The sequence below is a fragment of the Prionailurus viverrinus genome, chromosome E2 (genome assembly GCF_022837055.1).
Source record: "Prionailurus viverrinus isolate Anna chromosome E2, UM_Priviv_1.0, whole genome shotgun sequence".
NCBI classification, from domain to species: domain Eukaryota; kingdom Metazoa; phylum Chordata; class Mammalia; order Carnivora; family Felidae; genus Prionailurus; species Prionailurus viverrinus.
Genome location: NC_062575.1, coordinates 14,193,658 through 14,205,822, shown reverse-complemented (window position 1 = coordinate 14,205,822; position 12,165 = coordinate 14,193,658). Strand labels below are relative to the sequence as shown.

At 49.2% G+C, this 12,165-nt stretch overlaps 1 protein-coding gene across 3 annotated transcripts in view; it reads right to left on the bottom strand.

The window, feature by feature from the left end:
• The window catches only part of IL34 (interleukin 34), a 77,265-nt gene that overhangs the window by 2,272 nt on the left and 62,828 nt on the right, over positions 1 to 12,165 (bottom strand). For 2 of the 3 annotated variants that reach the window (XM_047835410.1, XM_047835411.1), the window contains exons 2-5: positions 9,705 to 10,119; positions 3,388 to 3,521; positions 2,520 to 2,597; positions 2,073 to 2,234 (exon numbers count right to left, since the gene is read on the bottom strand). In XM_047835410.1, coding sequence (XP_047691366.1) covers positions 2,073 to 2,234; positions 2,520 to 2,597; positions 3,388 to 3,521; positions 9,705 to 9,732 — 402 coding nt within the window. In that variant the 5' untranslated portion in view covers positions 9,733 to 10,119. The remainder of the gene's footprint in view (positions 1 to 2,072; positions 2,235 to 2,519; positions 2,598 to 3,387; positions 3,522 to 9,704; positions 10,120 to 12,165) is intronic. The other variant, XM_047835412.1, reaches the window with a different exon arrangement.

Below are 12,165 nucleotides of genomic sequence, written 5' to 3'. Positions count from 1 at the left end.
AACAGGATCTTTGCAGGTGTAATTAAGGATCTCCAGGTGAGGTCATTTTAAATTTAGGGTGGGCCCTAAATCCAATGGCTGGCGTCCTTGTGAGAGAAAGGACGCAAGGCACAGAGGGAAAGGCCATGTAAGGGCCGAGGCAGAGGCTGGAGTGATGTGGCCACAAGCCAACGGCAGTAGCAGCCAGCAGAAGCTGGAGGAGGCAGGAAGGGTCCTATTTCCCTAGATCCTTCAGAGAGAGCTTGGCCTTGCAGATACCCTCCCTGAGTGTGGGGTTCCCGTCCGCAGGCCTGTGGCAGAAGAATTTCTGTTGTTTGGTGGTAATTTGTCACAGAAACCTTACAAAGCTAATCTACAAGGACTTGGAAAGAGAAGCAAGGGTGACAGAAGGAGAAGGGGCATGTCCCCCTGGCCCACTCCCCATCAGGGAGAGCCCACTGCCCACCAGATGCTGGGCATATTTGGAGCAGGTCACAGACCATTAACTCTGTGAGAAAGAAGACAGACTTAAAAGCTGGTTTAAACCTGGGGCACCTGAGTGGCTCAGTCAGTTAAACGTCCAACCTCAGCTCAGGTCATAATCTCACAGTTCATGGGTTCACACCCCACATCAGGCTCGCTGCTGTCAGCACAGAGCCTGCCTCAGATTCTCTGCCCACCACCCCCCAACACACACACACACACATACACTCTCGCTCTCTCATTATCTCTCTCAAACAAAAACACTTAATGGCAATCAAAAGGAATGAAATCTTGCCATTTGCAACTACGTGGATGGAACTGGAGGGTATTACGCTAAGTGAAATTAGTCAGAGAAAGACAAATACCATATGACTTCACTCATATGAGGACTTTAAGAGACAAAACAGATGAACATAAATGAAGGGAAACAAAAATAATATACAAACAGGGAGGGGTACCAAACAGAAGAGACTCATAAATATGGAGAACAAACAGGGTTACTGGAGGGGTTGTGGGGGGGATGGGCTAAATGGGTGAGGGGCACTAAGGAATCTCCTCCTGAAATCATTGTTGCACTTTATGCTAATTTGGATGTAAATTAAAAAAAATTAAATTAAAAAAAAATAACACGCATATGTTAAAAAAAAAACATTTAAAAATAATTTTTTTAAAGCTGGCTAACTCTGAACTCAACAACCTGGGTGGACAGGTCTCAACCCACCCACAGCCTCCTCTGCAGCTCCCAAGAGCTCAGAGTCAGGCTCTCGAAGAAAGGCAAGGATGCAAAACTGTCTGTTCAGGTCAGCTCCAACTCACACTGCCCAAGGGCATGAAAGAGCCACCGAGGAGACCTCTGGGCCTCCAATCCCCTGCCAAAACCAGAGCCTCCCCAGAACTCCTAGCAGCTGCGGGCTCCTAAGACCTGGTGTCACCCGCAGCTCACAGCTCCAGCTGGGCAGCAGGTGGGGCTCCCCGGGGCAAGTGTGCCCCAGGCCCCTGAGGACACCATGCGCTGGGGAGTAGGGCAAAATGGTGTGGGCAGGGGGTCCCACAGCACACATGTGGCCTGTATGGGCTCACGGTGACCCCGTGACCTTACTCCACAGGCTCTTTACAGGATGCATCCCTGAGGCCTCAGATCAACCCTGCTGAGCAGGCAGTTAGCAGGAACCTTATCATTGTTATTATTACTGCAAGTCTATATTTTACATTAGGGTTCACTCTCTGTGTTGTCCGTGCTGTGGGCTTGGATGAACGCATGATGTCATGTGTCCATCATTACAGTGTCATACAGAAGAACTGCATAGCCCTAAAAACCTCCTGTTTTCATTGCTCCACCCATTCATCCTTCCTTCCCTGTCTCCCCCAAAAGGAACCTCTAGAAACAAAGCCAGAGGGTTCAATGACTTGCCCAGGATCACAGAACAAGACAGACAGACCCTAGAACATCTCCTGTCCCCAGCCCAGGCCACCCACGGGGCACTGCTGGCCTTCTCTTCCTCTCTCCCATTTCTCCCATACCTTTCAGGACATGCTGGAACTCTCCATGTCTTCCCATCCTCCCTCAACATTCCTTGGCCACCACACACACACACCTCCGTGGAGCTCACCGTGAGGCCTTGCTGAACATCCAGCAGCAGCGTATGTACCTCCTCCAGGAACTTCCAGGATGGGTGGCCCTCAAGCAGCACTTCCTGCACCGACTCAGTAGCACTGAGGCTCACCCAGACCCACAGATACCGCAGCTCCTGCTGGCTGACCTGGGCCCTCTGCTGTGGGGACAGGAGAAATTGTTGAAGTCCCAAGACTTGAGCCTCTGGGCCCTCCCCACCACTACTCTGACCACCTGCCACCCAACTTGTGCCCACAAAGAGAGCAGACCATGGGCATCCACTGTGGACAGGGAGAAATCTTAGCGCGAGCCAAGGGCAGGCTTGCTTACGGGGCTGGGAAAGGCCCCTGGCAACATGACCTGCCAAGATCAATGTGCCTCTCAGGCTGGGCCCATGGGGTGTCCCACAAGGCAAGGGTCTCCCAGCCCAGGATGGGATTCTCACCAGTCTGGTGATGTTGGCCATTCTGAGCACCCCCTCATAAGGCACGCTCACCCTGTAGTTGATGGGGAAGTAGTGTTTCTGGGGAAACACAAGAACAAACCATGAGGTCACAGTCAGAAACGGCTCAAACAGCCTCCCCCAACTCCCAACTTGATACAGGAGGAGAGGACCAAGAACCAGCCCTTTGATGGCAGAGGTGGCCTTCTATGAAGAATATGCACTTGCGGGGGAGGGGTGCCTGGGTGGCTCAGTCAGTTGAGCCTCTGATTTCTGCTCAGGTCATGATCTGGTGGTTCTTGAGTTCAAGTCCCACATTGGGCTCTGTGCTGACAGCTCAGACCCTGGAACCTACTTTAGATTCTGTCTCCTCTCTCTCTGCCTCTCCCCCACTCATACTCTGTCTCTGTCTCTCAGAAATAAACATTAAAAAAAAAAAAAAACAGATTGCTCTAAACTTATGGTACTGGTTGCACAGCTCTGCCAATGTACTAAAAACCACTGAGCAGTGCACTTAAACAGGTGAATAGTATGGTATGTGAGTTATAGCTCAGGAAGGCTGTCAAAAAAAGAAAAGTCTTGCATTGCCACGGTGCCACATGAGCTTCTCTGCCTTACACAAAGGGAGCCACCCATTCCAACTTCTAAGACCTTATGTGCTGAGCTAATGTGCTGACCTTATGTGCTGAGGTCCCCAGGGAAGGCTGGCAGGGGAGAGGACTGTAAGTGTGGACCAGGTACACTGCTGGACGTGGTGGAGAAAGGCGGAGAAAGGGGCCACGATCAGCTCAGGGCTGAGGCCCCGAACGTCCTACACGCTGTGAGGCCAGGAGCTTGGGAAGGGGAATGCAGTTGGGGGGTTCACAGTTACCATGTACTGAAGGCGGTTCCTGTACTGAAGCTTGTCCCGAAGAAAGCCAGTTACTGCACACTCCTCACTCTGGGTCAAAGGCCACATCTCCAAACCCTCGTTCCCCAAGGCCATGGCAAGGAAGATCCCGAGATCTGTGGACAGTGACCAACAGGAACACATGAGTACACTGCCCGCCTGTGCAAAGCTGTGCACATCTGCCCTCCCTTTTCCAGGTCATGGGAGGGACAGGGCCATAGAGCCCCAAGGAGGCCTTTCCACCACAGGGGATGTTTTCCCTGGGGCCCAGGCTCAGACAGCAAGGCCAGGCAAGCATGGGCAGTCTGGCTGGTGTACCCCTACCCTTAGCCAGCAAAGCCCCCCAGCTGTCACACCCTGAGGTTGGTGTCCAGTCTCCTCCCCACTGCTGCCCCTTGGGGAAGGCACAACCTCCTCTCCAGGGAAACCTCAGCTCATACCCCATTTAGGGCTGACGTGTCCTCAAAGCCTACGTCTTGCATTTCCATCTGGGGATCCAGGAGATGAGGACTTTCTAGTTCCAACTTTACAAATGACTTTTGTGTGAGCAGAACCATTTCCTCCCTGCTCTAACTGACCCTGGCATTCCTCTCAGATGTACAAATAACTACAGGCCTTCCAGTTTGTCCATTCTGGGGAGCAAGCAAATCAGGCTGCTGCTTCTCCCTCCCAGCAAACGAGTTGCTGTCTCGTGAACATTACCAGCCTTTACCACTAGGTGTCACTGTGACCTCAAAAACAGCTTTTGTGATTCCCAGAATTAATAACACTTACAAAAAAATCTGAGAGGGGTGCCTGGGTAGCTCAGTCAGTTAAACTTCTGACTCTTGGTTTCTGTTCCCATCATGACCTCATGGTTCATGAGTTTAAGCCCAGCGTCGGGCTCTGCACTGATGGTGCAGGGTCTGCTTGGGATTCTCTTTCCCTCTCTCTCTCTTTCACAATTAATAAACAAACAAGCAAGCAAACAAACAAAAACCTGAGAATTTGCAAAAAATCTGAACAAGGGTCAAATTGATCAGAGCAGAAAGGAAACAGAGGTACAGGAGATGTATCCAAAAAATCAAACACACCAATAAAGGTAAAGAAATACATACTAAAACAATCAGGTGTCATATTTCACCTATCAAAATGGAAAGTGGGTTTTTTAATTTTTTTTTTCAATGTTTATTTATTTTTGGGACAGAGAGAGACAGAGCATGAACGGGAGAGGGGCAGAGAGAGAGGGAGACACAGAATCGGAAACAGGCTCCAGGCTCTGAGCCATCAGCCCAGAGTCTGACGCGGGGCTCGAACTCACGGACCGCGAGATCGTGACCTGGCTGAAGTCGGACACTTAACCAACTGTGCCACCCAGGCGCCCCGGAAAGTGGGTTTTTTAAATTTCATTTTAATAACAGTGCTGGCAAAGCAGTAAGGCAGGTGCTCTTATCTTGGAAAGCAATTTTGCAGTTTTATTATTAGTTAACTTAGTAATGTCCACACCCTTTGACCCATTAAACTCACTTCTAGGGATAAACATGAAGGAAAACAAAAAAAAGGAAGCCATCACCAAAAAATTTGTGGACAAAGACTCCACTGCAGTATTCTCTTATAATAGTGAAAATCTGTAAATGGCCCACATGTTCATTAATGAATGGAGCAAATAAAGACCACATTGTCAGGGCACCTGGGTGGCTCAGTCAGTTGAGTGTCTGACTCTTGGTTTCGGCTCAGGTCATGATCCCAGTGTCATGGGATTGAGCCCCTAGTCAGGCTCCATGCTCAGCCTGCAGCCTACTTGGAATTCTCTCTGTCTCCCTCTGCCCTTCTCCCCCATGCACACTATCTTTCTCTAAAATAAATAAGATGAAAAATCCACATTGTCAAAGAATGTTTATGATATGCTTGTGTGATAGGAAATATACTCATGATATGCTTAGTAAAGTCTTAAAAAAGCATGACTCAGCACACCTCCTCTGGGTCTACACAGCATGATGTGAATTACATTAATTACATGCAAATGTGTATGCATAGGAAATGCAGTGGAAGTGCAGTGGAAGGAAATGTATCAAATCTCTATGGGAAATTTTTATGTTCTTTATATTTTGTAGGACATATTTTATATCCTACAATCAATATATTGTTATAGTCAAAAGCAATAATTTCTTTTCTTTTCTTTTTTTCCCCCCAATATAGCCAGGCTTGACACACTCCTGGTCATGAGTAGGAATTACTGATTGCATTTTCCCCACCCACCTCCCTGGAACTTAGGGAGACTTTTTTTTTTTTTTTAATTTACATCCAAATTAGCCTATAGTGCAACAATGATTTCAGGAGTAGATTCCTTGGTGCCCTTTACCCATTTAGCCCATTCCCCCTCCCACAACCCCTCCAGTAACCTTCAGTTTGTTCTCCATATTTATGAGTCTCTTCTGTATTGTCCCCTTCCCTGTTTTTATATTATTTTTGTTTCCCTTCATTTATGTTCATCTGTTTTGTCTCTTAAAGTCCTCATATGAGTGAATTCATATGATTTTTGTCTTTCTCTGACTCATTAATTTCACTTAGCATAATACCCTCCAGTTCCATCCATGTAGTTGGAAATGGCAAGATTTCATTCTTTTTTATTGTCAAGTAATACTCCATTGTATATATATACCACATCTTTATCCATTCATCCATCAATGGACATTTGGGCTCTTTCCGTACTTTGACTACTGTAGATAGTGCTGCTATAAACATGGGGGTGCACATGCCCCTTCGAAACAGCACACCTGTATCCCGTGGATAAATGCCTAGTAGTGCAACTGCTGGGTCGTAGGGTACTTCTATTTTCAGTTTTTTGAGGAACCTCCATACTGTTTTCCAGAGTGGCTGCACCAGCTTGCATTCCCAGGGAGACTTTTTTTTTTAAGTTATTTATTGAGAGAGAGAGAGTGTGCACACGCACACATGCAGGGGAGGGCAGAGAGAGGGGGGAGAGAGAATCCCAAGCAGGCTCCACAATGTCAGCAAGGAACCCAATGCGGGACTCTAAGTCACATACTGTGAGATCATGACCTGAGCAGAAATCAAGAGTTGGACCCTTAACCAACTGAGCCACCAAGGTGCCCAGGGAGACTTTTGTTCTTGATTCCTCACTGGGCTGGGCCTGCTTCTTGTCACTCTCTCCCCTTCTCAGCCGTGCTTCAAATGCCTTTGCTCTGGCTGGGCCCTCACTAGGAACGTTCTGGACTCAAACCCCATGCCCAAGATGGCTACAGCACACCAGTCCCTCCTCTCACAGAAATGTGCCAACCACATTTTCTCAGGGTTGCAAATTTGCAATACATCTTGCATTTGCTCTCTCTGTCTCTTTCCAAGTGCTTGATCTGACATTTGGACAAAGGAACAGTTAAACACAAACTGAATGAGTGTTTCTGCATGCTTTCTGTCTCGTCTCTAAACCATTAAGCCCCTGAGCCGGGCACCCCCTGCACATCAAGATCATTCCTGGTTCGCAGATTTTGCTCACACTTTGCCCCTGCCCTGGGTACCCTCTCACAAGGCAGACCTCTTTCAAGGTCTCATCATGACTCCTTCCCTTCCCAGGCTCTCCCCTGCCTGCACCAGCCCCCCGCAATCTCTGTGTCTTGCACCATCTGTCCAATTCACTCATTGTCTTGACCAGACAGCTTGGCCCCTAGTATGTGAACACATAATGCAGTTAACCACAACATGATCTCATTTACTGAGCACTTTGGGGGTTGACCTTGAGCGAGGAATCAGGAACATGCACCTGAATTCTCTGGAGAGCTGGTTAGGGTCCAGAGTGTCTGATTCAGTAGGTCTGGGGTGGGCCCAATGAATTTGTATTTCCAACAAGTTCCCAGGTACTACTGCTGCCAGTCTGGGGACTGCACTTTGAGGACCGCTGACCTCCAGAGACAGTAGCAAACTGGTGTCCCAAGGGCCATATCTGGTTCACAGAGATTTCATATACAAATCTGAATTTGCATCTTGTCTTTAAAAATCAGTATCTGTCCACACTTGGTCCTCTTTCTCATGTGGCAGTCACCCACGGCTGCCCACTCCACACTTGAAGTCCTACCCTAGCTGCCCTTACCTGTGTCCGGGTTTTAGGTCTCTGGTGCCTGGCAACTGTGGGCTCCGAGGCAGCACTGAGTCCTAGAAAGCTACCATGTGCCAGCCTGGCATGTATGGGCTGCACCAGGAACCCTGTCCTTGGATGATGTGCCTTCCCCCCAGAACCAGACTTCCTTTAGATCTTCAGACTGACCACCATTTCCAAATTTAAGCCTCTTTTTTGCTGCTTCCACCCTGAGAAACAGGCAAGCAAACCGGTGACCACACAGGGACAGCAGGGCCATAATAGCCTCACTGCTGCTCTGCACCCCCGAGGGCCCCACAGCCAATGCAACCCTGTCCCTGCAAGGGCATTAGTCTTGCCCCCGCAAGACAGAAGAGGAGGCTGAAGAAGAGCAAGTGAGGAAGGAGCTACCTTCCTGGGTCCCTGGCTGGGAGGGGGAAGGGCTGCACCTCTCCTGGGGACAGCCCCTTGTACAGGGACAAATGGGAACTGTCCACCACCAGCACCCCCAGCGACCAAATCTGAACCTGTGGAGGGACTTGAATAGCATCCCCCCCCCCCAAATTCTTGTTCACTCAGAACTTCAGATGTGACCTTATTTGGAAATGGGGTCTTTACAGATAAAATGAAGGCCTACCCTGAATGCAATGGCTGACGTCCTTATAAGAGGACACAGATATACGTAGAGGGAAAGGCCATGAGAAGACAGGCACAGATTGGGGTGATACAACCACAAACTGTGGAATGCCAGGAGCCACCAGAAGCAGGAAGAGGCAGAAAGGAGATTTGGAAGAGGCGTCACCCTGCCCACACCTTAATTTTAGACTTCCGGCCTCCAGACCTGGGACAGAATCAATTTCTGTTTTAAGATACTAAACTATAGCAGCCCATCCTTCTCCAGCACCCTCCAGCATCCTTCTATCTACAAGCCTCTGACCTGCACCCCTTCTTGCCTCCCACCACACAGCCAATACTTGCCAAGGCCATGACTTCTATTTCCATGGCCATCTCACAAACAAGACTGTCATCACTTCCTGCCCAGAAGGTTGCGACAGCAGCCACAGACTGATCTTCCGAAAGCAGAGCAATTCCCAGTGACAACCCCAAGTCCCTAGATCTTGAACCTTCCAGGGCTCCATGCTGCCTCGTTTTCAAGGCCTCCATCATCTGGGCCCAAACTGGCTTTCCAGCCCAGCCACTCACAGTCCCACCTGCTGATCCTTTGCTCGAGCTGTTTCCTCTACCCGGACCCTGTCTTCACCTTCTCACATCTACCAGTGTGAACACTGCCCACCTCTGAAACGATTTTAAGTGGCACCTCACCCATGCTGCTCCTCTTGCTCCTCACGACCTGGAAACTTCCAGAACATGGGATCTAGGTCCTTCTGCCTGTTCTGAATGCCTCGACCTTTTGCAGTATCCCTCCACAAGGACCAGGCTGGATCCCTTGCAGGATCAAATCCTGGACCTCATGAGGGAATTCCTAGCACCTAACTCCCTGCCAGGCATTAGAGAGAGGGGTGTGAGCCAGCCTGGGTCCTTGTTGCCATGACAGTAACTCTCCAGTGGGCATGTGGGAGGCACCAGAAAAATGTGTTGAATTTGAGTCAATTCAATTGAATCTTGGAGTCTGAAGGGATCTTGGTCTGGCCTCCCACCAGCAGGCTTGAGAGGCTTTCTAGACGCTTTCTGTCCTCATTTCAACTTATTTTTCTTTTTACCAACAACACTGTTCTCTTTCTGCCTTTTAATTTTGTTCTATTATGGAGGGAGGGGCAGAGGGAATAGGCTGCCTTCTCCAGCACCTGGCAGCACTTCTCCCACGTGTTTTGGGGCCCAGACACTTTCACAAGCTTCCACCCCCGGCTGGCCACACCCAGGGAGGCCAGAAATCCTCTCTGCCACCACTGCCCCCACCCCCCATACACAGTAGCACTAATAAGCCTAAGAAGGTAACACTGCCACTTGCCCCCAGTGCCTGCCCCATCCCCTTAACCACCCACTGACCATACCCACCCAACCTAGGACTTGTACCCACCATGACGGTCTGAGCTCGGGTCAGCTAGAGACAGGGCAGAGGGCGGCCACGGGAGTCCCGAGGCTGTTCGGCTGGGAAGCATCTCAACTTCCCACCAGCAAGAATGGCCCAGTTGCCATGGTTACAGCAGAGCCCGGCTCTGGGCCAAGGCCTCCCGGGGCAGCCTCCAAGGACCCCCCCAGTACTCACAGTGCAGCCAGGCGAATCCCCGGGGCATGGTGGTACGCTGTGTCCCCCAGAGAGCAGAGGCGGTGTCCCCAGCAGTGTGTGTATCCACAAAGGCCCAGGTGGGGCCTACATGGCCTCGAGTCAGCAAAGGTGGCCCAAAGCTGGGGGAGGGTTGACCACAGAGGAGTGGCCCGGCAGGGGGCGGCAGGTGCTCCTGGGGCAGCGCCTGCCCTTATCTGCCTGGCAGTGTGGAGGGCAGCTGGGGGGCAGTAGCTGCGAGTCCCATGGCAGCCAGGATCTGGCCTGAGACAGTGGCCTCGGGGTCTTTCCCTTTCGAGCAGAAGGAGAGAGTCCCCAGCAGGCCCCTTGGAATCTGGGGCTGGGTTGTGCTTTCTCTGATTTCTCCGTCTGCAGCTGCTCAATGTGAAATCTGGCTCTGGAAAGAGAAAGGAGGAGAGAAACGGATTATGTAAGAGCAGTGCTGCCACTCAGCCATCAGCTGCAGGCACCAAGAGTCTATGTGTGCGCTGTACCCACCACCTGGCAGGGACCCCCGGGAATGACTGCAGGCTCACAGCCCAGCCCTGGAGGCTGGCTACTCTGGGAAACAGGCTCACATACAAGAAATGACTTCAGAACATCCCAAGGGCAGCACTGGCCAGGGAGTGAATCACGATGACACCAGCTGGCAGCCACAGGCCTAAACAAAAGCAGGACCAGGGAATGAAAGGCCAAGTGGGTTAAATCAAGGGAGCTTCCTGAAGGAGGTGATATTACATGCAAGTAAAGTACCTCAGGCTACTCAGGTGGCCATGAGGTTAAAACAGCAGAGTATTAATCCCTCTTTTTACCTTCAGGCTTAGTCCCAATCTCCTATTCCCCAAATCCTTGACTCCCTCTTAATAGGGTTGCTAGATGAAACACCAGGTGCTCAGTTAAACTTGAATTTCATACCAACAACACATATTTTTTTAGTATAATTATGTCATGAATACTTATTAGTATAAGTATGTCCCAAATATTGCATGGCACATATACTTTAAAAAAAATCGTTATTTAATGATTTAATGATTCAATGTTATTTAATTAAACAATGAATTATTTAATTCCAAATTAATCAGAAGTCCTATATATATATTTTTAGTTTATTTATTTTGAGAGAGAAAATGTGTTTGCATGTGTACCCAAGTGGGGGGCGGTCAGAGAGAGGAGAGAATCCCAAACAGGCTCTGTGCTGTCAGTGCAGAGCCCAACATGGGTCTCGATCCCATGACCCTGAGATCATGATCTGAGATGAAATCAAGAGTCAGATGCTTAACTGACTGAGCCACCTAGGCACCCCACAAGTCCTGTATTTTTATTTGCTAAATTTAGCAACCCTGTGATGATAACAGGATTGCTCTTCCTGAGTGGTCGCTATGAATAGCTAGGCCCAGGGCTTGGGCTTTTGTATTCAATGAATCTTCATGATAATCTTGCCAGGTCATAAAAATCTCATTTTTATCGATGAAGAAATCAAGGTACAGAAAGGGTAAGACTTGTCCAAGGTCACACAGCTTGTAAGCAGTGGGACAAGAATTCAAACACTGGTAGCCACTCCCACCAGTTGACATCCATCCACACATCCACTCGTTAGGACACCCTTACCACCTGGGGCTCTCACATAGTCATCTCTATCACTCACTGGATTCTGTGAGATAAGGCTCTCGTCTCCATTTTGCAGATGAGGAAACAGGTTCTGAGAGACTGAGTTGGCCAGTGACAGAGCCAGCTCTGAAATTCAAAGAAATTCTTAAATTCTCTGACTCTGTTCTGTTCCATGCCCTTGCCCTCCCTGTTTGCTCTGGAGAAATGGTCACACGTTAATGGCAGGAGGGAGAAGCAGGTATAATGTGGGGGTATTGTCCATGGTGGCATCCATCTCCACAGAACGTACCAGAAGTGCTGGCCCTTACCCTCAGAGGTTCCCAGCAGGCAGGCTGGGCCTCACACAAAGAACACAAGTGTTCCCAGTCGCCATGAACACTAACCTAACTGAAACCTTTTGTTGTTGTTAGTTTTGTTTTTTTTTTAAGGTTTGTGGAGGTATAACGTATATACAGTAAAATTCACTTTTTCAGTGTACAATTTTATGACAAATAAAATTGACAAATTCAGAGTTGTATAATTGCTTCAATGATCCAGACGTAAAACATTTCCAACTATGCAGAAAATCCCCTCCTGCTACTTTGAAGACAATCCTTCCTCCCAGCCCTAGCCCCATCCAACAGCTCATCCATGTTCTATCCCACAGTATTGCCTTTTCCAGAATGCCAGATAGACACCATGTGCCCTTTTGTGCCGGGGTCCTTTCACTGAGCCGACTGCATTTGGGATTCAGCCAGGTTGTTGTGTGTGTTAGCAGGCTGCTCCTTTTCCTTGCTGAGTAGTATTCTGTTGTACAGACACCAGTTGAAGGGCATCTGAATTGTTTCCAGTTTTT